General features: G+C 29.5%; 5 protein-coding genes and 1 long non-coding RNA gene across 6 annotated transcripts in view; 2 read left to right on the top strand and 4 right to left on the bottom strand.

Moving 5' to 3' along the window:
• Positions 1 to 7,135: 7,135 nt before the first annotated feature.
• LOC135960869 (uncharacterized) overlaps positions 7,136 to 25,528 on the bottom strand; it is a 64,008-nt gene continuing 45,615 nt past the window's right edge. The window contains exon 2 of the long non-coding RNA XR_010576588.1: positions 7,136 to 7,236. This is a non-coding gene — a long non-coding RNA (uncharacterized LOC135960869). The remainder of the gene's footprint in view (positions 7,237 to 25,528) is intronic.
• On the bottom strand, positions 8,259 to 8,734 carry LOC135960868 (amblin-like). Its single transcript, XM_065512269.1, has 2 exons — positions 8,578 to 8,734; positions 8,259 to 8,515 (listed from the first exon to the last, which is right to left on the bottom strand). The coding sequence occupies exons 1-2, from the start codon at positions 8,657 to 8,659 to the stop codon at positions 8,334 to 8,336; spliced, it is 264 nt and encodes an 87-aa protein (XP_065368341.1). The 5' UTR covers positions 8,660 to 8,734; the 3' UTR covers positions 8,259 to 8,333.
• Positions 14,715 to 15,182, bottom strand: LOC135960536 (amblin-like). The gene is made up of 2 exons (XM_065511845.1): positions 15,038 to 15,182; positions 14,715 to 14,975 (listed from the first exon to the last, which is right to left on the bottom strand). Exons 1-2 carry the CDS (start codon positions 15,117 to 15,119, stop codon positions 14,794 to 14,796), a joined length of 264 nt encoding a protein of 87 aa, XP_065367917.1. The 5' UTR covers positions 15,120 to 15,182; the 3' UTR covers positions 14,715 to 14,793.
• Positions 15,529 to 16,059, top strand: LOC135961717 (kunitz-type serine protease inhibitor homolog beta-bungarotoxin B1 chain, major component-like). Its single transcript, XM_065513269.1, has 2 exons — positions 15,529 to 15,605; positions 15,675 to 16,059. The coding sequence occupies exons 1-2, from the start codon at positions 15,539 to 15,541 to the stop codon at positions 15,857 to 15,859; spliced, it is 252 nt and encodes an 83-aa protein (XP_065369341.1). The 5' UTR covers positions 15,529 to 15,538; the 3' UTR covers positions 15,860 to 16,059.
• On the bottom strand, positions 19,395 to 19,857 carry LOC135960538 (chymotrypsin inhibitor SCI-I-like). The gene is made up of 2 exons (XM_065511846.1): positions 19,706 to 19,857; positions 19,395 to 19,639 (listed from the first exon to the last, which is right to left on the bottom strand). Exons 1-2 carry the CDS (start codon positions 19,785 to 19,787, stop codon positions 19,458 to 19,460), a joined length of 264 nt encoding a protein of 87 aa, XP_065367918.1. The 5' UTR covers positions 19,788 to 19,857; the 3' UTR covers positions 19,395 to 19,457.
• Positions 23,377 to 23,808, top strand: LOC135960617 (chymotrypsin inhibitor SCI-I-like). Its single transcript, XM_065511950.1, has 2 exons — positions 23,377 to 23,492; positions 23,567 to 23,808. Exons 1-2 carry the CDS (start codon positions 23,411 to 23,413, stop codon positions 23,746 to 23,748), a joined length of 264 nt encoding a protein of 87 aa, XP_065368022.1. The 5' UTR covers positions 23,377 to 23,410; the 3' UTR covers positions 23,749 to 23,808.

Here is a 25,528-nt window from a genome sequence, read left to right as displayed (position 1 = left end):
TTTAGTTTAACTTACATATTCGTATTGACAATATGAAATAAAGGGTGTTTTTTTAACCCCGATAGAACATACGAAATGATGAACTGTCAAACGAACTGTCATACCGCGCTCACTCTTTAAAATATTGATACGTTTTTTTCAAAACGTTTGGTTTATTTCATTTAAATAAACCGGATACTTTTGATTGCAAATAAAAGCCGTTTAATAGTTTAAAAATTGTAACAACTCTTTATTTATTTAAAATGTACAACAACAGAATTAAATAGTCACTCAATGTTTTTTATACAGGTTTATAAATTCGCAGAAATAAAGACACACTTTATAATGTACACGAATTTACTTGAAAAACACAACTCACTTTAAGGCACTCAGTTGATGTTTATTCGAAAAGCGTCTCTGATAAACTCACTCACGACTGCAACCTCTGCCTCTATTTATAACACTGCATTCTGCACTCTAGATTGTTCTTTAACTGTCAAAATTCGAATATTCTAGATCGTACTAATACATACGCCATCTGTGGTGTACTTTCTATAATGTTCTTTAACTGAATATTCGAATTCGAATACAGCGTTGCCAACTTACGATCAAATCAACTGAAAGCTTTTATTTAATAATGCCTACAGATATGTTACAGATTGCTATTACAGCAGTGTTATTTGAAAGCATTATGCTACTTTTAAATCAGCCCTTAAAATCGTTATATTTGAATTCAAGTACAATTTCGTAACAATATATATCAGTTTACTCTATCAAATCATCATGAATTGTTTGACGCTTGAACAAGACATTAGGAGCACCGAAAATCGAAAAATCGTTCAATATAGGGAAAACCCTAAGGTTTTTTAGGGGCTTGATTTGCACAACCGAGACTAAACTGAAGTAGTAGTTGCATTAATCCTTAACAATTTTCTATTGCGAATATCTGTATGTGTTTTTTTTTTTTGCCGCGTGACATCTGAGAATGAGAATACATAATAAATCATAATAACTTAAAGTAATCTGTTGCAAAACGAGAAACATATTTCTCATAAGACTTCATATAATAGAAACTACACCATTTCCAATAGTATTTCAGAATTCTTTGAAATACAAGTAGAAAATTCTGAAATACAATTAGTAGCTTTTTAAGTAAAAATTAAAAATTCTGAAATACAAATGGAAATTTCGGAAATATAATTAGAATCTTCAGAAATACAATTGGAAATGGTGTAGATTTATCTGCATTGCAGTAGTTGTTCCCAGAACTAAAAGTATTTAACACAGTTTATTTGTGAAAGTATAATTAGCTAAAATCCTTTAGAGTGTTACATTAGTTAGTTAGATTTTTTACTTTTAGTTTAGAGAAAGGAAAAAGGGAATATGAAATTTAAAAATATAAAAAAAAATATTCGCAGTTGTCTGTCTTACCTTGTTTTAAAAAATTGTTGCTCGTAAAGGAATTTATGGCTGCATTCGCATCTGGTAAAATGTTGCTGCTTCTAGTTGTTGTTATTGTTGCTGCTGTTGTTAATAATTTGTTGTTGTTTATACAAATTCCAATTAATTGCGGGTGGTGGTGGCGGTTATTTATTTTAGCTGATGTTGCGAAAAATTTATATGAGGTGAATGGAATGGTATTTGTACTACAAACAAATAAACACACACGTTTTTGTTTTTCACTTTTTTTTCACAGCAAACAATTATTATTTTGATTATTTTGGTATTTTTTTTTTCTTTGTTGCTTATATTTTTTTTTTTGGCGAAAAATTAATTTGCTAGACGAAATTTATTAAACACAGAAAATATATAAACACAGATAGAGACTTTTTGAAAACAGATTTTATTTGCACGATTTATGAAGGCAATAGATCAAACAAGAGAAACGATACAAAGAAATCTCATAAATTTGGGCAATTAGTTTTCTTTTATTATTGGAAATCGGAGGGGTAATTATTTGGAAATTTATGGGAAAATTTTAAGAAAAAGTGTTAAAGATAAAAGTATTTTTTCTTAGCAAATTTTCTTTAATATGTCGTAGCTCCCAACAAAAAAAAATAGTTCTTATTCAGATCAATAGAAATGTATGGAGGCAATATAATGCTTCTATTATAGCTACACCCAGAGAAAATATATAGTTTTACATGCATACTGTAACCATTTCAACATTTTTACAAATTTTTTCAACAATACAATTTATATGATTGCGTTAATCATAATATTTACGATTCACATGATTGTAGCAATCATACATTGGAAACATTACGTGGCGTATATTTTGAACGCGGTTTTTGTTTTTAATAACTCATATGTCATTTTGAAGGTTACATATCTGTCATATATTCTCACTTAATTATTGTGTAAACAACAAAGTTTTTTTTAGCTTCGAAAATGTAGAATTGTGTGGCAACAAAGAGTCATTTGCGGAAAGTTTTACTTTACTTCTTTAATTTGAAAAAATTTTCCGCTGAAGCACAACGATTGCTCAACAAAGCTTATGTTGAATGTGGTTCAAACCATCTCTTATTTCAACGTGCAAGAGTTGATTAGCTCGGCTCAGAAGTGCTGATTTTGACACGGAAGACAAAGATCGCCCAGGCCAGCCAAAAAAGCAGCTACTCAAGCAGCAATTTCAAAAAGTTTTCGAGCAGCAGGATTCATCCAAAAGCAGGGAAATTGGGTGCAATACGAATTGACGAACTTGAAAGACAAAATGATGCTTGAAAGCTATAAAAGAAAATCTTTTTGCACCCAATCATTACTTTCTGTGACAATTGGATCCATAACAATAACAAGAAGCGTAAGAGATCGTATGTGAAGCCCGACCAACCAGCTGAATCAATAGCAGAGCAAATATCCATGGCGTTAGGTAATGCCCCGTATTTAGTAGGATCAATGAGCTATCCTGTATCGAACGTAACTGATTCGTTTGAAGCGATCATTGGGCTAAAAATGCCCAATATGTTGGGGCTAGACATGAAACCGTAATATTCCACATGGCAACTCTCCGCTACATGTTGCAATACCTGTTAAAAAGTATTTAGAATTAAATGGTTGGGAAGTTTGGCCTTATAGTCAAAACTTAAGGTTGATGTGTTCCATCGGTTTCAAAGTTCGAGAGATGGTTTGTGCGAATCAGAAGTAATGATTTTGATAAGGGAGACAAAGATTGCCCAGACCGGCCAACAAGTTTGAAGATCAAGAATTGGAGGCTACTTCATTAAGATTGTTGTAAAACTAAACAAGAGCTTGCAAAATTGTTTGCAAGTAGCAGGGAAATTGGGTATCATAAGAATTGAAGAAGATAGATGATTTTGCATTTCGAAAATGATGAATCATGACAGAATCATTACTTGCGATGAAAAATGGATCCATTACGATAACCCGAAGCGTAGGAGATCGTATGTGAAGTCCGGTCCAACCAGCCAAATTGACTCCAAATTAAAAACCCACGGCGCTAAGGTAATTCTCTGTATTTTTTGGGGACAACAGGGTGCCCCCAGATCATCACAGGCAACCTGTACTAAATGCAACAATTTCTTTTGAAGCGATCGTTGGCCGAAAATCGACCAGAAACCGTAATATTCCAACATGTCATTGCTCGGCCACATGTTACAATACCTGTTAAATAGTATTTAGCATGAAGTGGTTGGGAATTTTTTCCTTACTCGACCTTGCCCCGTCCGAATACTATTTCTTTCTATCGACGCTCTCTCTGGGATACGCTTCACTTTTCATCTGCCAGCTTCGCATCGCAACAAAAATCATTAATCCTAACGCAATACTACTGGCTATATTCATTCGTTCTAGAAACAGTTGTGGAACTAATAGCTTTTTCTCTGGGAAACTTAGTATAAATGGAATTATTTTTTCAACATTTAGTTTTTATTTTTGGAAAATGTTGCTACTACTCGAACTTGGAAGCATCGAAAATCCAAAAACTGTTAATAAGGTTCACTGTAATATGCACTTTCTATTGCAAACAGTAATCACTTGGTTACTCTGTACAACCCAGGTAAACTAGCCTGAAGTCAATTGTAACTTAAGTGTCTCTAGGTAATCTAGAGTGTATTCACTTTAAACGTTTATTTTGTACTGCACTTTTATGTGAGTAATTGGTTTTATTCTAATTGTGTTGAATAATTCTCATACACCATGAGTACCAAGGGCATAGACAATAACTAGATAGGTAACTGAGAGCCAAAAACCTAAGTCTGTTGTCAAAAACCTAATTCATGAGAATGTATTGCATGTATTTTGTTGTTGTATCACCCGTATGTGTGAAAAGAGAGTAATTTTTCAATATATATTACTCTCTCCTTCCGTTCTATGTGTTTATTCTATGGCCAAGGGTATATAAGTTTGTCATTCCATTTGTAATTTCTACATTTTTCATTTGCGACCCCACAATATAAACTATATGGGGGATTTCATGTCAAGTGAACCAACTTTCGAAATCGATGTTTTCCGATCGGGATGAAACCAAGTATACACACAGCCTCAAAATTGTGTAAACACCCGCGAATTTTTTGATTTTTTTAGGATCTTGAAAATCATTATAGTCCGACTTAAATCTTTTTTTTTCACAACCGAATCTATTATTCAACTCAATCTCCAACAAACCGGAATATTAAAATTTTAATCGATGAATAAATTTTAGGATTTTCATTATCTTAAAAAAAAATCAAATATTTTTTGGTGTATACTCACTTTTGAGGCTCACTGTAGTTCGATTGGATAGTAATTCAGACACAATTTTTCAACAATTAAATTTTTTTCTTAGCAAAATGTGTCCCAAGTAACTTAGATAGCTATTTCTTCAATGTTTCGAAAAAAATTCAAAGTTTTTTTCAAAATCAAAAACTTTGTTAGATATTTCAAAGACCTTTGCAACGACCTATAAAGCCATAGTATGTCGGGCATACAGTGGGCCAAAATCGAGAAAAATATTGTTTAATACGATTTTTTTTTTCATAAAATTTATTGCACTAATAAATTAAAAAAAAATCAAAAAAAAAGTTTTAAATTTTTTTACCTAAAAATATTTAAAATTTTTATTTTAAAATATAATTTGGTGAAGGGTATATAGGATTCGGCATAGGCGAATATAGCTCTCTTACTTGTTTTTTTTTTGTTTAAGTATACTGACATCCCATTTAAACCAGCGTGAAGTTAATTGTCCTTATAGTGTCTCTAAGTAATCTAGACTGTAGTCACTTTAAGCGTTTATTTTATTTTCATTGATCAAGTAACCAGTTAGGTATCTAGTAAAATAACTGACTCTGGTATGTGAATGTTATGTGAATTCAATGTGTTGATTAAGTACTTTGGACTAGAGATCAGACAGTCTCATTGGAATTAAAAAAAGACAATTCACCCCTTGCTTAGGAAATGCACATGTTAAAATATATAGTCACGTAACTAGTTGTACCCTAAATGATGGTTGAAATCACTAGTTCGGGACAGTCTCCTAGAACACCCTGAAATATATTGCAGCTTCAATTGCCATTAAGTGTCCTTTTGTCTAGTCTTTGATACCGTGGTTTCCTTGTATTCTATGTAAATTTGATATCAAAAATTGCATGTGCTCCCTATTCTACAGGAAATTGTCCAGAGATTTCAAATTTGCTAATCTTATTACAATCAGATTTTTGGTATAGCCCTTGGTAGTTGGTAATATATCCCTTCAAAGTTAACTGATTTTCAGTTTTCAAAAACCAGACCATTTTTAGCTATTTTGGGGTCCGCTTTCAGATACAATATCTCGAAAACTAAGTAACGGATCGTCATTATTTTTGATTATATTGATATTTATTAAGAAAAGAATAAAAAAAAATTGTACTGTTTGCTTTATATTTGTCCAGGTAAATCGATACCAACTATCCATTTTTTTAAACATTTCTCAACTTTGATGGAAAATAAAAAAAAAATATGTATCAATTTCTATATTTGCCATATTTTCAAAATAAGTTCTTTGATTTATTTAATACAAAAATGTCCAGCTGCCCGTCCTTGCCCCATTTTTGTTAGAGGTAAAATTTTTGAAAAAATACTGGAACCATATCGGCATGTGTTGCATGCATTTTTGGTCAATTTATGACATACATATAACGGTGAAAACCCATTATGGATTGTGAGCAATATTTTGCCAAAAAATTAAAAATAAAATAAACGAAAAAAAATTTTTTGTTGGAAAAAATTTTTACGAAAAAATTTAAAAAAAAAAAAATTTAATCTTTTCTGCAATAATTTTAAATCATAAAAAGAAACATAAAAAAAATTATTTTAAAATTGATTATCCACAAATTTTAACTTTGCTAACCCATAAGTAGGCACTGAAAAGGCATAGATAGAACCATTTTTAAACACTAATTTCATAGGCTGCTCAATAATATGTCATATGCTTTTTAAATTTTTAGATTATCTCATTTGGTTCAAAAGTTATGATTTTAGCAATGAAAAAACTCAAATGGAAAACTCCACTGAATTGCTGGGATTCTTAGGTTTGTATCGCTTCTCTGTTTTAATTTATTATCTTACAATAATTTTACTCACAAAATTTCTTTTGGTTTTATTTTAATAAATATTAATTAAGTTTTTAGGATTTTATTTTTAATTTCACAACTAACTTTATATTTTGTTTTATTTTTCAAAATTTAATTTTTAATAAATTTTTTATATAATTTCAATAATTTTATATTTTTTTAATAAAGAATATAATTAATTTTATGAGGTTAATTATATATTTTTTTGTAATTTATAATAATTTTAGTATTAATAATTGAATATTAATTTGAATTAATTATTTTTTTTAAATTTTTGTAAAAACTTTTTTGCTAAATTGTTATTTTATTTTTTCCGCTTTTATAAATAATTTTTTGAATTATTTTTGTTACTACTACTCATTTATTTTATTTTAGTTATTGTATTATTAAATTGAATTATGACTCAAAATTTTATTATTTAATAATTGCTCATAATAAATTTAAGCTTATTGACCTGAACACTACAAATTTATATTAAACGATTTGGTTTTTTTATTTATTTATTGTATGCAAAAAAAAACTCTTTTCTTTTTTTATTAAGTATTATTGAAAATTTAGTTGTTGTTTTTTTATTTTTGGTATATTTATAGTTTGTTTTATTTAGTTAATGGTTTTTTTCTTTTGTATTTTTGTTTTAATTTATTAGCTAATGAATATTTAATTGATTTTCAATTATTCACAGTATTTTAATTGGCTAAAAGTTGTCGTTGAGCTGTAAAGATAAAAAACAAAACAGAAATATGATTTTGATTAATTTTTGTATAGAAATTGTTATAAAAAAATTCTAAAATTTGGTTTACAATAAATGAAGAGGTGATAAAAATTAGGTCAACTTTAACATTGTCATCTAAGATATTAAGTAAAAAATTAAATTTCTGAACTTGATCATGTTTAAGGTTTCAGTATGCAGATTCAGATTGTGTTCAAACACAATCGTTTTGATCCTTTCATCTTCGGAATGAGAGGTAAAATTTGAGCAAAATTACTTAAATATGGTGAGAATAATACAGAATATAAAAAGATTAGTTAGTTTTAATACACTCCTCGCCATATTTTGTTATTGAGTTATTAACATTTCCATTATGATTTAAAATAATAAAGTGAAATCAGAACTTTGTACACCATCACCCTAACTATGAAAGACATTTTAAAGTTAATTTTTGTTAAAGTCGACTTTATTTTAAAAAAGAACTTTTATTTTTATCTCAAAAAAAGCTTCAAAACCTTTTCCAACATATTCATTCAAATAATTGAAAGTATTTTTCAATGAATGTAAATAATAAAAAGAAATTTCGACTTTATGCACTTAAAATAGACTTTAAGGCTTTTGTAGTTAGGCTGCATACACAGTGAAAACAGATTCGTGATGGCAACCTAATTTGTTGCCAATCGAAAGATTCTACCTAAGTGACCGAATTTTTCAGTTGTGGTTACAAAAGTTTGGTTGCCACAACCGAAATTCTTCGTTATCAACTTACTTTCTGTTGATAGAACCGAAAAAATCTATGTGTGCAACCGAATCATTCGATTGGCAACAAATTCGGTTGCCATCACGAATCTGTTTTCTCTGTGTATTTTTAATTTTTCATAAAACTATTAATAACTTGGCGAGATCATTCTGAAACTTACTATTCTTTGATTATGGGATATTAAAAGATCAAGCCTGATCAAACCCAATCAGCCGACTATAACTTTTAATTTTAAACTTTAATTAAAAAACTAAAAAACATAAACTTTGCATAATATAATGAAGCTATTTTATTAATTTAAAAATTCAGATAATCAATACATTCCAATAGGGATAAAAACTTAACGACGACAACCCCGTTCACAGGAAGCACGATCACACCAACGATTTCTGTTGCCACCACAGCCCAAGTAACGCATTGGACGACATTGTCGGGCACGAGGATCGAAATACCACAGATTACGAGCAGTACAACGGGGACCACCACGACCATCAAGACGAATTCCAAAACAAGAAGGATTACCTGGAAAAATAACAATATTTATCAGAAATTAATAAATTAACAACAAATTAACGAAAACTTACGTGGTCTGCCAGGACATCTCTGGGCCGTGGTATAGGCCACCAAAGCCACCAATAATAATGATAAAATGTGTAAGAATTTCATTTTAATGTTTGCGAATAATTAACTGAACCGATAAGTATCAAGTTGTTTATATAGCAATTTGTAAATTTGTGGTAGTATTTATATGAAAAATTATAATAGTTTTGAAACCCAGTTTAGCTGGATAAAAATTGTTTGGATTTTTGTTTAAGAATGTTAACAATATTGTATAAAACATATTTAAACAACTGCTTCCAAATTTACTTATTTCAGGTAATTGTATTTATTTTAAACAAATGTTTGTGGAAAAAATCTGTTATCAATTGTTTTATACTATTAGCTCTAAAAGCAAATGACCTCAATACTAAAAATCAATATTTAAAATAATAATCCAAGTAAATACATACAGATATTAAAAAGCAAAAACCTTATGTATATTCGTAAAATAATAATAGAGCTTCTGATCATTGCTTATTTGTTGGTACACAGAAAAAACTATTTCTTAAACAGTTACAATTCAAATATTTGTTACATATTGAACTGGTTTCAATTATTTCATAATTAAATCAAGTATTCATTTGCTCAAAAACTAAATTTCTTGATATTTTCTATTGAATTTTGAGTTTTGAATTTGATTATTTTGACAATTGAATATACAATTTTCGTTATTGGTTGAATTTCAGATACAAAAATTATTGAATAGATAATTTTCGTAATTGAAAACACATTTTTGTTATTTTTTGTGTTTCATTTACGAAAATTATCTATTCAATAATTTTTGTATTTGAAATTCAACCAATAACGAAAATTGTATATTCAATTGTCAAAATAATCAAATTCAAATCTCATAATTCAATAGAAAATATCAAGAAATTTTGTTTTTGAGCAAATGAATACTTGATTTAATTATGAAATAATTGAAAGCAGTTCAATATGGGATAAATGTTTGAATTGAAATATAATTTTTTCTATGTAGGCCATTGATGGATAAACTGCTGACCGTATTTAATTGAAATATTAGCTATTTCTTGTTTTTAAATTTCAAGTGTGCGTGGCACCTCCCTTATAAAGTTAATTTTAATCGAATATCTAGTAAACTATAATAGCTAGAGTTCTCAAATTTTATATGAGCAATTCCATCGTTTGTACAAATATTTTAGGCACAAATTGGAGTAGTAGCCACAGTTGGCATGGCACCTATTCAAAAATTACAATATCTAGAAAAATATAATATCAAAGTTTCACAAGCTTCTCTACAGTTTTTATAAATATTTCAGTAATAATTTGGCGGAGTATTGACACGGAAGACAGAGATCGCCCAGGCCAGTCAAACAAGTTTGGAGGCATTACTCCATTAAGATTGTTGTCAAACTCTACAAGAGCTTGCAAAATAATTGGGAGCTACTCTATCAGCAATTGCAAAACATTTGGGAGCAGCAGGATTCAACCAAAGGCAGGGAAACTATAATAGTTAAAGGCCTCAATTTTTCACAAGCATATTTTTAGAAATATTTTAGGATAAAATTTGGCGGATATGAAGTGTAAATGGAATATATGGGATACTAAAAGATATAGAGTTCATAAATTAATTTGTAAGAGTAATTTTAACATCAATATTAATATTAATATTTAGGACAAGAATGGGCAGACTATAAATAGTGGGCGGGGCACCACCCACACAATATAAATACTAAATGCATCCATCTGTGCAATTGTAGTATGTTGAGCCTTTAAACATTGTATGAATTACTTATTTAGGGCAAAAATATGCAAACTGGCAATAGAGGGCGTAGCACCTCCCATAGATATGACAAATATAAGCTATAGCAGCTATCAATATGAATATTTAGGACAGAAATGGGCAAACAACCAACAATGTTTAAATTTTTATACTGTGACGAGCAAAAGTCGTAGGCACTTGTTTTTGCCTCACATTAGTTTTTATTTGTTATTATTCAAATTTGTCTTACATTGGTTTAATTATTTTTATTTGTTATTATTCAAATTTGTCTAAACGTTAATTGTATTTAGTTTAAGTAACGCCACCTAGTAGTAAGTAGGGAAAACAAAACAAATATCATTACACTTAGTTTGCAACCATGGGACAGTTACACCGCTGTGTATTAGCTATTGTGTATGTATGCATGGTTGATCTGCCCTATAAAAGGAGAGCATTTGTGAATAAACAGGAGTCAGCCAGCAGCCGGCGAAGAGGTAAGATCTTATTTAGCTGTTTAGGGGTTATACCTCTTACAATTAAATAATATCTCAAACTCCGAGAATAGCGGTTATACCCACTCTCGTAGTTTGCATTTTTTTTCTGGTGAGATTTACTAAAGGTTTTATTAGTCGGAGAAGGGGTTATACCTCTGCCACCTAATAAAACTGTGGTAATTGAGTATTGGTGGGATTCTGTGGTTATACCCGTGCCCAGCTTACTCAATCATCTTCCCACTCCGGTACTCCCTGCGGCCTAAGACGTAGAGAGTATATACGGGAAGCCTTTCCCCGTCATCGCCGTACCTCCGTGAGAGAGTACTACGGGAAGCCTTTCCCCGTCATCGCCGTATCTCCGTGAAAGAGTACTACGGGAAGCCTTTCCCCGTCATCGCCGTGCCCCCCCTCTTCGTAACAGTGTACTACGTCTGTCGGTGGCTAACGTCCTAATAAAGTGTTGTGTTAGTGTATAAAATAAAGTACGATTTATAACGTTATAAGAAAAAGAAACTGTCTTTTTTAATCCCCTGGCTTAAAATAAATTTTTGTAACGAACCCTGGGAGCCGCGAGCTCTACCCCAGCGTAAGGTGGAAAAACCTGGCGTTACAATACATTGGAAAACCTCTATTTACAGTCCGCCCATTCTTGTCCTCAATATTCATATTGATAGCTGCTATAGATTCCCCTATATATAATTTGTCATATCTATATTGATGGTAGAATAGCCATACAAAATTTATGGACTCTATCTCTTATTGTATCCCATTTTTTTAATTATCATCATATGGGAGGTGCCACGCCCTCTATGGCTACTACTCCCATTTTTGATTCAAATATTTATACAATCTGTGGAATTGCTCATGATAAATTTGAGGACTATAGGTAACAGGCCAGTCGCAGAATGTCGTTCCGATCGAAAGTGGTATTAATTCCGAATTTCTCTTCTTCAGAAAAAGTAAAACGAAAATTTCTTTCGGAATAAAACCACTATCAATTTTCAAATTGGAATTGGTATTTTTTTGTAATCATTAGTTATCTAAAACGTTTAATAAATCTCTGTAATAAAAACTTAACTTTTGTTTTAATATAAAAAGGCTGTCAAATTAAAATCAAAACAAGTAAGAAAGTATGGTCGGTCAAGCCCGACCATAAATACCCTACACTAAGTAAAAGAGCAAAAACATTTTTCTTTTAAAATTTCAATAATTTATATTTTTGAGCGATTTTCGGAAGTGGGCCTTACATGGGGACTATGACCAATTATGGCCGATAAAGTGCAATTTCGGAAGGACATTTGTATGGGGGCTAGGTGAAATAATGAACCGATTTCAGCCAGTTTCAATAGGCTTGGTCCTTGGGCCTTGTACCAAATTTGATCGAAATATCTTCAAAATTGCTTAAAAAATTGTTTAATCGACTCAGCAAGTGATTCTATCCTCCCCACTATGGTGGTGTAGGTTATAAATACTGAATTATTTAATATATTCTTGGAATTAATAAATTATACGGAATCTAAAAAACCGAAAAGGAAATTCAACGGAATAAAAACTACTGAATTGAAACTATTCCATACTAAATGTGTGGCAGGCCTGAGAGTTTACTAGACATTTAATTTTTAAAATTAATTTTGTAGGGGAGTTACCACGCCCCACTTGAAATTTCAAAACAAAAAGTAGCGTATAGTTCCTGCCAGACATACAGGAATAAACCGTAAAAAATTCAAAAAAATCGTTTCAGCCATTTAGCCTTCTTTACCAATTTTTTTGGTTCGAAAATGTCTAATTTTGTACCAACAAATGAGTTTTGCTTTACTTCTTTAATTTGGTAAAAAAAAAAAAATCCCTGAAAAAATGTCCCCATTGCTCACCGAAGCTTATGGTGAATGTGTTTCACCAGTTTCAATGTGCGAGAGAAAGTTTGTTCGATTTAGAAGAGTTGATTTTTACTCGTAAGACAAAGATCTCCCTGGCCAGCCAAAAAAGTTGGAAGAACTGGGGACATTACTCCATGAAGATTGTTATAAAACTCAACAAGAGCTTGCAAAATCAGTGGGATCTATTCAAGCAGCAATTTCAAAACGTTTGAGAGCAATCCTGCATCCAAAAGCAAACTATTTAGAAAGAAGTGTTGGGAAGTTTTGCCTCATCCTCCTTATAGTCCAGACCTTGCCACACTCGACTACTATTTGTTTGGATCGATACAGAACGCTCTCTCTGGGCTACGCTTCACTTCAGAACAGAGTATCTGAAATTGGGTTGATTCGTTCTTGGCCTCAAATTATGAGCAATTAATTTGGCTTGGAATCAATATGTTGTCAGTAAGATGGGAAAATGTCTTAGCTAACAATGGTAAATACCTTGAATAAATCTATACTGTACAAATGTATCAAAATAAATGCTAATAAAACTTTGAACAAATCACACATTTTTAAGTCATACACCACCCAATGAACAAATGGCCACGCTTTTTTATGATGAATGCTCCAAAATCCATTGTACCACTAACTTACACATTTTTAGACCGATTTCAAAATTTTAAACAATTATGGATAGACAAAGAATTAAGCTTTCATAAAATGTATGCATAAAATGTATATCGAAAAAATTGCTTAAGTTTTTATAAAAATTTATTTTTTTATAATTTTTCAAATTCAACAATAGTTATTTTAATTTTTTTCTATAAAAACCTATTATTTTTTGCACAGTGTTTTAAAGACAAATATATATTGGAAAAAATTAGATGTTACTTGTTAAAATCGGTTTATATTTGCAAAAGTTATTAAACTTTTTTGAAAAAAGTTCGACAAAATTTACCTTGGAAATTAAAAATTTTACAAATACTAAAAATGGTGTTAATTAAAAGTTGAATAACTTTTACAATTTTAATCCGATTTGAATAATTAAAACCATGTTTTATTAAGAACTAAATTTCCTATATATGTAGGTATAAAGTTTTATAAACTTTCATATCAAAATAAGCAATGAAAAGCGACTAAAATCAAAAAAGTTGATAAATTTTGTATTTCTTTAAGATATTCTTAAGAAAAACAATACTTATAGCTTACAAATGTATAAAAAACTGCACATAATTTTAAAGCCTAATCAGTTTTCTTTCAAAACCCGTTAACTAATTTAAAGTCGGACAAAAACTGACTGAGTTGCAGATCGATAAGTTGATGAACATCACTGAAAACTTTTTTTCAGAATAACTTCTGAATTTAAGGGTGTTTCTGAAATTTTTAGAGACAATTTGTAGTGTACTCAGCAAGCCCTATAACCCACGCTAGGTCGTTTTCCAAGTTTTTTTCCATCGTAGCACCGTGTAATTATTCCTAAAATATCTAAGGAAAAAAGCAACCACAAGAAAATATCAGCGGACCAAGTCAATGCTTTTTAAATTCTTGATTTTTATTTTATTTTTGTCAGAAATATTTGTAATTTTCTTCTTCTCTTAGCAAGATCTTATTAAGTATTGGAATAGCAAGAAGTTTATTCTTCCGTGGCTACAAAAACTCTTCTTGATTCTGAACTCTGTAGTCGCGATACAAATAGGTGTCGAAAGTTTGTTTTCAGCATTAGAATTGTTAATATTTCCATTATTATTTATAACACGAATTTTTTTTTCATGAAAATATTAATAACATGGCGAGATCATTCTGAAACTTACTACTCTTTGATTTGAGATATTACAAGATCAAGTATGATCAAACACAATAAGATGACTATCCCCCAATTTCTCAATATCTAGTTATTGTTTTTCCTAACGACAAACCTCCAATTAAGATTTTTTTTATATGAGAACTGTCAGTTTATCGTCACTATAAAAAGTAAAAAGAGATTGAAAAAATGGGGGGTATAACTTTTAATTTTAACCTTTAACTTAAAAATTAAAAAAATAAACTTTGCATAATATAATGAAGCTATTTATTTTATTAATTTAAAAATTCAGATAATCAATACATTCCAATAGGCATCAAAATTTAACGACGACAACCCCGTTCACAGGAAGCACGATCACACCAACGATTTCTGTTGCCACCGCAGCCCAAGTAACGCATTGGACGACATTGTCGGGCACGAGGATCGAAATACCACAGGTTACGAGCAGTACAACGGGGACCACCACGACCATCAAGACGAATTCCAAAACAAGAAGGATTACCTGGAAAAATAACAATATTTATCAGAAATTAATAAATTAACAACAAATTAGCGAAAACTTACGTGGTCTGCCCGGGCATCTCTGGGCCGTGGTATAGGCCACCAAAGCCACCAATAATAATGATAAAATGTGTAAGAATTTCATTTTAATGTTTGCGATTAATTGACTGAACCGATAAGTATCAAGTTGTTTATATAGAAATGTGGCAATTTGTGGTAGTATTTATATGGAAAATTATAATAATTTTTATTTTTTGGTTATTTGTTTAAGAAACACCGGTGTTCTTTTAACAAATTATGTCATTTCGAAAGATTTAAAATACAATAGAAAACTTGCTTTGTTTTGAATCAAACATTGACTTTATTTATGGTTTAAACCAGATGTTTGCTGAAAACAATAACCGATGTCTTCACGTGTATTAAACAAAAATAAAAACGCTTTTGCAGAATTAAACAATGATTTAAAAAAAAATACTTTCAGCTTGGTGGCCATGTTAAACCTTCCTGCTGCTATAAATACTCATACACGATTTAACCCTGAACTAATTATTCCCTGAAAACAAAATGAAATTCTTACACATTTTATCATTACTATTGATGGCTTTGGTGGCCTATACCTCGGCGCAAAGATGTGAGTTTTCTTTAATTTAATGCAATTTTTACTTAATTTATTCCTTTCTAAATATTGTTTCTTTTCTAGGTAATCCTACTTGTTTTGGAAATCGCGATGTTGGACAAGGTGGTCGCAATTGTGTGCCCCGTACCATGTGGCATTACGATGCTCGTATTCGACAATGTCGTGAAATGCGCTACTTGGGTTGTGGTGGCAACAACAATCTTTGGTGTACCAGGGCTGCTTGTGATCGAAGCTGTCGTCGTCGTTAATTTGTTTTTATCAAATTCGAGTTATAGCTGATTTGAGCCGACGTTGCACAGCTGTTATTATATTATTATTATTATAAGTTAAGCGAATTTAGGATAAATTAATTAAACGATTTTATGTCAGTTACATGGATTTTCATTTTATCTAAAAATTGATATTAATACCATTTGAAAAAAAAAATAGTTTTGTTACATTAAAATGATTTAGCATTTTGTTTTATTGATTGTATGACTTAAAAGAGCGGAATTTTTTTAAAATGTTTACTTTTATTTTAAAACTTTTGTACAATATAAATTTATTCAAAGTATTGGCCATTGTTAGCTATGACTTTTTCCCATCTTTCTGGCAACATATCGTTAGCTTAGTACGCAAACGTGCCAAGTCCAATTTTTTGAATTTTATAGGAGAGACGAAAAACGTTCTATCTTGTTTTGCTTTCAATATTCTTTAGATCTGTAAACGCAGATCTCTCCTATGATCTGTTGGCTTTAAGTATCAGTTGATAAAATAATTGAAATGACTTTAGAAACTGAAGCCATTTTTAGGGACTTAGCTCTTTTGATTTTTATGATTTTGTGTTTTTTGGCTGAACTTAGCACATTTTCTTATAATAAATTTTAATTTCTCGTTTTATTATTTTACAAATTGGTTTTATTAATTTATGTTATTTAAATACATAACAAAAAACAGTCTTATTTCATTGCTGTAAAGGAAAATAACTCAAAATCTTAAATAAATTTGTCTTTTATTATTATTTTTTCAAAATTTTATTTTTTTTATTTTACAGTGAATTGTGTACCATACTATAGTGATTACATCGAAAAATGTTCAAAGTATTATAGCAAATAGTATTGAAAAAGTAGATTTAAATAGCATATTCAATGTTTTTTGCTGGACTTAGCATGTTTTCTTGTTATTATTTTTTTTTGTGGAGTTAGCACATTTGCGTATCACTGAAAAATCATCAGTTAGAAACAAAATAACGAATTTTTTTATTGCAAAATATGTATCTTATGTTTTACTATCTTTTTGCATCAAAATCTTAATTTCAATCAAAAGTGGACTTGTTATGTTTGCGTACTAAGCTAACGATATGGTTTCCGAAACAAAAGAACTGCTTATCTTTTGAGGCCAAGAAAAAAATAACGTCAATTTCGGATACTCTAATCCAAAGTGAAGCGTATCCCAGAGAGCGCCAAAATTATTTATTTTATAGCTTTAAAGCATAATTTCGGACATGCAAATGGTACCCATTTTACCTGCTTTTGGATGAAGGACTGCTGCTCGCAAACATTTTGAAAAAATTTTTTGATGAAAAAAAATTCAGGTTAAAATATCAATTTTTTTAATTCAAAATGTTTGTTTAAATTTATTAGTGAAACAAATTTCATGGCAAAAATCTTTTTTCTCTGGTTGGTAACTGATGACACAATAATAAAATTTTGCTGAATTTTTCCATATTCAGTATTAATTAGTATTGAATGTGGACCCATTATTTACCTTTGATGGCAGTCTTATGAAAAAAGTACTTTCCATATACAAACGGTATTAAGAAAGTACCAAAAGAGTAATATTTTCCCTTTTTATCCCTTTAGTTGTAAGTGCCGTCTAATTATCGTAATATGGAAAAATTAGTTTTCAAATACTTATGTGAGTCACTATATGTAGCTAAAGAAGTGGCCACTTAAAATCGGTACGTATTAAAGTGAGCATCGCTTTTAAATGAAACAACGTATGTTAACATTTTATACATGAAATTAAAGGCAATTTATATAATTTGAAAGTAAATTTTTAATTAGGCTTAAGTTCATTTTTATTATAATTTATTTGTAATAATTCAAAGAATATCACTGAATACTAAAATTTTAGACAATTGGAATGCATTTTCTACCCTGCCAAGGGCGTCATCAATAATCTTCATTGTCAAGGTCTATTTGTAAATATCATCTATTTAATTTACTATTATTAGGAATTAGAATATGGGAAGCCTAATTCATATTTATATTATTTTGTAAATTAGACGAAATTTTAAATATTTTTATTATATATGTGTATTCTTATTATTACAAATAGACCTTGACAATGAAGATTGTTGATGACGTCCTTGGCAGGGTAGAAAATGCATTCCAATTTGCCAATTGTCTAAAATTTTAGTATTCAGTGATATTCTTTGAATTATTACAAATAAATTATAATAAAAATGAACTTAAGCCTAATTAAAAATTTACTTTCAAATTATATATATATAAAAAAGTTCGAATAATTACCAAAAATCTATAAATTAAAGGCAATTTATTAAGATTTTAAAAAAATGTAACTGAAGGTTTATGTTTCATTATTTCGAATAAATTTTCTTTTTATGCCTCCCATTAAAAGCTGCACAACTTTTCTTCCCACTTCTACCGTTATTCCAGCATATTTATTTCACTTTGTTCTCATAAAAATCTGGTTATTTACTGTACCTGCACTCTTTTTCACTTTACGTTTAACAATTGCCCAATTTGTTTAATTGATGTGTTTTTGTATAACATCATTTACAAAATTATAGAAATAGAATATTCTAGTTTTGTCCGTTAAGATAATTCATGAAACTACTGGAAGATGGCACTTTGTATACAAATAGTAACAGCGGGTTGCAGTCAGTCATTTTATTATCAATTTTAAACTACTTAACTGCTTTTATTTGCAATTAAAAGAATAAGGTTTCCTTAAAGGAAATAAACCACAGTTTTTAAAAGGTAAAAACGTAAAAATATTTTCATTTTACTGCTTTTATTTGCAAATAAAAGAATAAGGTTTCCTTAAAGGAAATAAACCACAGTTTTTAAAAGGTAAAAAACGTAAAAATATTTTCATTTTACTGCCTTTATTTGCAATTAAAAGAATAAGGTTTCCTTAAAGGAAATAAACCACAGTTTTTAAAAGGTAAAAACGTAAAAATATTTTCCGTTAAGATAATTCATGAAACTACTAGAAGATGACACTGTGTATATAAATAGTAGCAGCGGATTGCAGTCAGCCAGTTTATTATAAATTGTAAACTACTAAACAGCTTTTATTTGCAATTAAAAGAATAAGGTTTCCTTAAAGGAAATAAACCACAGTTTTTAAAAGGTAAAAACGTAAAAATATTTTCATTTTAAAACAAACATTCACTGCTTAAGAACAAAAGTTACCGATTTTTTCCATTTTCTACATTTTATCCATTTCTGGTACAATTTATGAAAAAATATAGCCTATTGACACATCCAAGTAATGATCTATGTATGTTCCAAATTTCAATAAAATCACGTACGCCGTTTAGACTTAATTGTTTAAGAACTAAAGGTATCGATTTATCGAATTTCCCCCATTTTAGCTCGTCCAATTATTGACAAAGATATAGCTTATTGCTACTTCCAATTAATAATATATCTACAATCAAAATTTCAATCAACTCGCTCAAGGCGTTTAGGCTTGATTGCGGAACAAACTAATAAACAAACTTACAAAGAGATGTATAATTCTTTTAACCAAACAATAATAAACATTATGCTCTTAATATTTGCATCAATTATTTTATTTCTTTTCAAAAATTAATCACTTCAATGGGATAAAAACTTAACGACGACATCTCTGTTCACAGGCGGCACGAGTACACCAACGATTGTTGTTGCCAGCACAACCCAAGTAACGCATTTCACGACATTGGCGGGAACGAGCATCGTAATGCCACATGGTACGGGGGGTACACCGGGGACCACGACGACCCACATTGCGAGCACCAGTACAAGAAGGATTACCTGGAAAAGGAGCAATATTTAAAAATTAAGTAAAAATTTTATTAAATTAAAGAAAAGAACACTTACGTGGTCTGCCCACACATCTTTGAGCCGAGGTATAGGCCACCAAAGCCACCAATAATAATGATAAAATGTGTAAGAATTTCATTTTGATTTAAGTGAACAATTAACTGAACCGATAAGTGTCAAGTTGTTTATGTTTCCATTTGACAGATAGAGCTAGTATTTATATGAAAAATTAAAGGGAGTTTGGTAATCCAGTTCAATTGTTTAAAATCATAACAGCTGCTATAATTTTAGTTAAATACACCTATTTATTTATGTGTTTTAAGAAACATCTGTTTTCTTTAAAAAATAATTATGTCAATATTGAAAAACAAACAGTGTTTAAACAAGTGCTTTATTGGCTTTAATAATTGTATTTGTTTTAAACAAATGTTTGTGAAAAAATCTGTTAAATTTTGTTTAAAACAAATACAATTATTAAACATTTTGAAACAGCAAATGATGCTCAAAAATATGTTGACTAAATCCTAACTAGGGCCTTTGGGTAACATAGAGACGATACATAATTGTCAAAAACCTAACTCTTGCAACAACAAAATACATGTTAGTCTATTTTGTTGTGTCTTGTCTCTATATATAATTCTTAATGACTAGGGCTGTAAACAAATGACCTAAATAAAAAGGTTTTTCTTAAGAAACATTTGGAAACATGTTGCCAAGTCAGACACTTATTAGAGAATTAGTTATAGACAAAAGGGGCCAAATTAACGCAATCGATAGCGAGTAAAATGTATAATAATTTTCTTATTTGTATAATTTCGTTAACGAAATTACTATTCGATACGAAAGCTGATTCGATTATAAATGCGGTAATTTGACCCCAGCTCTTTTACTTATTTAGTTAATTTAGTTTATGGATATAATCCTTACAGACGAGTGTCAAATTATACAATATTTCTTAATTTAAATAACGTTAGTTTTTTAAATTTAAATAATATTCCGTTTGATATCATCAACATTTAAAGTGAAATCTATAATGTTAAACATTTCGTTAAAATTACAACATAATTTCCTAAACGGATCTGCCTTTTCGTAGTTTCTTCGAAAATGTTTAACATAAAGTGGGTTATTGAATCGTAATGAGAGTTGAGGAACATTTAATGACATCTGATTTAATAGAAAATTCTTTAAAACATTTCCATTTAAAAGATTTACAAGAAATTAAACATTAAGCATAATTCTTCGGCTTTTTAATGTTGGCAGCTGAATCAAAGCAAGTCGTGATGTATATGATGGAATCGAAGAATATCCTCGATAAATCTACATCTCTTAAACAATAGTAAAACTTTTTTCTGGCCAGATTCGATAAGATCAATGTAAATAATATCAGCCTATAAAAAATCCGAGGTAGTTTTTTTCCTTTTCCCATTTTCAACATTGAATTTGAATAGGATTTTTTATTCATAATTGGACTGTAAGTAGGGAACCCACACAATTGAGCCATACTCTTAAATCTGTCTGTCAAGTGACGTAAATAATATTCTAGTGATGAGGGGATCATTAAATTCTATTGCCCATCATTTGATAAAACCTAAGATTACTCTCGCTTTATTAATAGCCATCGCAATATGTTGTATAAAGTTTAATTTTCCAACCTAATAAAATACCAAGATCTATAATTGCTTTTACAGACTCTAGTTTATAGCCACCGATATAATACTGATCAAAAGCATAACACCTTCTCGAAAAATTCATAAGCTTGCATTTTCTCAAGTTTAGTTCCATTAAATTATGGTTTTCACCAATTATAAAAATTATCCAAGTCCTTCAAATGATAAATATGATCTGGTGAATGTTTGAGGCTTAAAAATATTTTAAAATCATCTGCGAACATCACTATATTTGAATAATTTATTGCTTCAGGCAAATCGTTGATAAAAAGTAAAAATAAAATGGCACCGAGTTGAGGCGGAACACCGGGTTTTACCTTCTTATATCAACACAGAAAAAACTATATTTCAATTCAAACATTTATCACATATTGAACTGGTTTCAATTATTTCATAATTGAATCAAGTATTCATGTGCTCAAAAACAAAATTTTCTGAAATTTTCTAATTGAATTTTGAGTTTTGAATTTGATAATTTTGACAATTGAATATACAATTTTCGTTATTGGTTGAATTTTAAATACAAAAATTATTGAATAGATAATTTTCGTAATTGAAACACAAAAAATAACAAAAATGTGTTTTCAATTACGAAAATTATCTATTCAATAATTTTTGTATTTGAAATTCAACCAATAACGAAAATTGTATATTCAGTTGTCAAAATAATCAAATTCAAAACTAAAAATTCAATAGAAAATATCAAGAAATTTTGTTTTTGAGCAAATGAATACTTGATTCAATTATGAAATAATTGAAACCAGTTCAATATGTGACAAATATTTGAATTGAAACGACTTAAGAAATAGTTTTTTCTGTGTATATTATTTGTCGTAAAAGAGATAACTTCATTATAATCACCAAAATAATACTAATATTAGAATAAAACGAAAAAAAACTGCTATGTTCTTGACGTATTTCCCCATGGGTGGGATGATATCGCCGTTTTAGGTCACTGTAGAAATGTACATAAAAATATGATTAGAAAATATAGGCCAGATTAAAATAAGCTAAACAATAGCCTACAAATCTAAGTAATTGAAACAAGAACAAATTTAAGAATATCTGTTGTGGTTTTTGAAAGAGAGCGTATCAGAAAAAGTGGCGCATGGTCCCCATTCTACCAGTCTTTTGCATTTAAAAATATAACTAAATTATCTCTAGTTGCATTAAAAAGGTGCCATTTTGTTTGCTGAATTGAAAACTTAAATAATTGTAGCTCAGTAATTTATTAACCAAATTTAAAATTTGGTTGCAACTTGCAATGGGATGAGAAAATCAATGAAGCAAAGTGAACAGACTCAAATAAGATACAACCTTTCGTACGAGTTGAATTAAATTTTATTATAAATATTAAAACACAAACTACAGTAGTATAAATTTTTCCATCTCGTCTTAAAAGTCGTATGAATACGCATCTTTTAAGAATCATAGATACAAATATTGTCTAAGTTGTAGCAAATTTTTGTAAAGAAAATATCTAAAATCTTTTTACAATTATTATAAAATCACATGACATATAATTTAATCAATAGATTATAAATTGAAAAATAATGTGAATTATAAATTTGACCATGTTTGTAAAAATTAACCTAAATTTGTTATAGAACTTCTTTAGAATCTCCCTGTACTAGGAAAACAAGCAAACAAATTGATAAACAAATGTTTATTTTGAACATTTTTAACACAGTTTTAAGCAATTTTTAACAGACCTGACAAAACTCTTTCACTTTTATGAAAATATTACAAAAGAAGTTATTATGTAAAAAACGATTAAATAAGGAACAATTTTTAAAAGATTTTTTCTACTAATATTTGTTTCAAAAACAATAAAACACTTGCTTAAATATTGTTATCGAATTGTTTTCATTGACTTCATTTGTTCACATTGACTTCATTTATGATTTAAACCAGATGTTTATTGGAAACAATATTCGTCTTCATACTGGTATTAACAAAAATATATTGTGAAAAATTAAATAATGGTTTTAAACAAAAGACTCCTATAAATGAAATATCTTCCTTTTTCATATAAATAATCCAACAATTTGCAATATGAAACATTACATTGATTAATTGTTCACTTAAAATCAAAATGAAATTCTTACACATTTTATCATTATTATTGGTGGCTTTGGTGGCCTATACCTCGGCCCAAAGATGTGTGGGCAGACCACGTAAGTTTTATTTTCTTTAATTTAATTATTTAATTATTTTTTTATTAATTTTTAAATATTGCTCCTTTTTCCAGGTAATCCTTCTTGTACTGGTGCTCGTAATGTGGGTCGTCGTGGTCCCCGTTGTACTCCCCGTACCATGTGGCATTACGATGCTCGTTCCCGCCAATGTCGTGAAATGCGTTACTTGGGTTGTGCTGGCAACAACAATCGTTGGTGTACCCGTGCTGCCTGTGAACAGAGATGTCGTCGTTAAGATTTTATCCCATTGGCTTCTATTGATTTTAACGTTTATGTTTAATAAAATAAAATAATTGTTGCAAATAATAATTCAAAAAAAATGTATATGCTTGTATTTTATTTAAAATAAATTAGGGCTTGTTTCAGAAACACAACCGAAAAATAATTTGAAAAATTTTGTATGAAAATCTCTCAGTTATGAAATAATTTTTGAGGGTTTTTCATACAAAAATGTTTGTTTGTGGGTCTGCATCTGTTGATTTTGTATTTAGAATTTACTAATTATTATGTAGTTTTTCTTTAAAACGATCTATATAATTGTACATCTAACCAGTTATTTCCATAATCCTTTTGTTGTAACTCTCTGCTGAGATACAATACAGAATGTAAAGCGTATTTCGTTAATCGCTTCCAGTCTTTGTGTGTGAGATATCATCGAAATTTTTTATACTTTCGAAAGGCCTATCGATACCATTAGGAAAATGTCCAGTTTTCCATGACTCTAGCTCATAAATCAGGCTGAATTTGACCAATGCACTATAGTTCAAAGTATCACTTTTTCCGTGCGAAATTAATAACTATTAAAGTATTCTACTGTTTGATACCAAAATTGGACCATAGGTAGAAATACTTATATTTTCAACAAATCTAAGAAAAAATTAACCCTTTGTCGACCATTAACCCATCAGGAGAAAAATAAAGTAAATTCATTGCTTTTGATTAGAAAAAATTTATTTCACATTAGTTTTCAGTCAAATTAGTTGAATCAGTAATTAATTTTGTAAACACATTTGATTCAAAATATTAATTGAAGTATTAGATAAAACTTCGCACAGTGGTATAGAAAAAGGGATATAAATCTTTAATTTCTAAATCCTTAGTTAGATTTGAATAAAATTTGACATGCGCAAAGCAGAAGTGTTGGCGAGTTTAAATTTTGACTGCATGGGCCAACCAGGAGTGCGGCCAGGGGTCCCCATAGTAGGACACCTCGGGTATGTTCAATTTTTAAAACGATAATATTTCTTCGTCTGTGTTTTCTATCATCTGCTTCGAATGTATTAATATCTTCTGTACTGTGGATGTCATTGGTAACCAAGGATACAAATCAGAAAGCATATATCACCATTAAGCCATATAGTGTTTTCATTTCGAAAATAATCTTCCTTTCTTCTGCATTTTTTACATTTTACTTTTAAGTCATTGTACACAAAAAGGCGGACTTTTTCATCCAATAATTTCTTACAGCTCTTAGGAATAACAGGAGCACTAATTTTCTTCACAATATATTTAATAATAGCAACAAACTTTGTGTCTTTTGGGCGTTCTTTTAGCCAAATTTCAAAAAGTTCATTTTTTTTATAGCACAGTAACCTAGAAAAAATTAAATTACTCAGAAAGCGCAAAAATGCGCAGTATGAAATAAAGTGAAATGAATTCACAACATTTCAATATATTTATTTCTTTTTATTTCAAGTTTAACAAACGTTAACATTTTTTTAAAAGCTTCTATAAAGTTAAAGTTTTGTAATCAAAAGAAATTACTTTAAGGTTATGTTTAAAAATTGTAATTTTTAATATAAAGGGAAATAGTTTTCAAATATTTAGGAAAGAAAAATTAAGTACTTAGACGTCTCGTTGTTTTTCATTTTAAACATTATTTAAATTATTCACACACAATTAACGGTTAAAAATTACAATATAATATTGATACTATTCACAAATTTTTAAAGATGTATCGAAACTATGACTTTGAAGGCGTGCTGTCAAGCCGTATTTTGTATTTTACAAAAACC

The sequence above is a fragment of the Calliphora vicina genome, chromosome 5, assembly GCF_958450345.1.
Source record: "Calliphora vicina chromosome 5, idCalVici1.1, whole genome shotgun sequence".
NCBI classification, from domain to species: domain Eukaryota; kingdom Metazoa; phylum Arthropoda; class Insecta; order Diptera; family Calliphoridae; genus Calliphora; species Calliphora vicina.
This window is presented reverse-complemented; position numbering and strand designations above follow the sequence as displayed.

What these genes read in the sequence shown, in the direction of transcription:
- LOC135960868 (XM_065512269.1), bottom strand. Translation starts at nt 8,659, where the DNA reads ATGAAATTCTTACACATTTTATCATTATTATTGGTGGCTTTGGTGGCC. An exon ending in GAGATGTCCTGGCAGACCAC is followed by an intron (nt 8,516 to 8,577) that starts GTAAGTTTTCGT and finishes TTATTTTTCCAG; the next exon opens with GTAATCCTTCTTGTTTTGGA.
- LOC135960536 (XM_065511845.1), bottom strand. Translation starts at nt 15,119, where the DNA reads ATGAAATTCTTACACATTTTATCATTATTATTGGTGGCTTTGGTGGCC. An exon ending in GAGATGCCCGGGCAGACCAC is followed by an intron (nt 14,976 to 15,037) that starts GTAAGTTTTCGC and finishes TTATTTTTCCAG; the next exon opens with GTAATCCTTCTTGTTTTGGA.
- LOC135961717 (XM_065513269.1), top strand. Translation starts at nt 15,539, where the DNA reads ATGAAATTCTTACACATTTTATCATTACTATTGATGGCTTTGGTGGCC. An exon ending in CTATACCTCGGCGCAAAGAT is followed by an intron (nt 15,606 to 15,674) that starts GTGAGTTTTCTT and finishes TTTCTTTTCTAG; the next exon opens with GTAATCCTACTTGTTTTGGA.
- LOC135960538 (XM_065511846.1), bottom strand. Translation starts at nt 19,787, where the DNA reads ATGAAATTCTTACACATTTTATCATTATTATTGGTGGCTTTGGTGGCC. An exon ending in AAGATGTGTGGGCAGACCAC is followed by an intron (nt 19,640 to 19,705) that starts GTAAGTGTTCTT and finishes CTCCTTTTCCAG; the next exon opens with GTAATCCTTCTTGTACTGGT.
- LOC135960617 (XM_065511950.1), top strand. Translation starts at nt 23,411, where the DNA reads ATGAAATTCTTACACATTTTATCATTATTATTGGTGGCTTTGGTGGCC. An exon ending in AAGATGTGTGGGCAGACCAC is followed by an intron (nt 23,493 to 23,566) that starts GTAAGTTTTATT and finishes TCCTTTTTCCAG; the next exon opens with GTAATCCTTCTTGTACTGGT.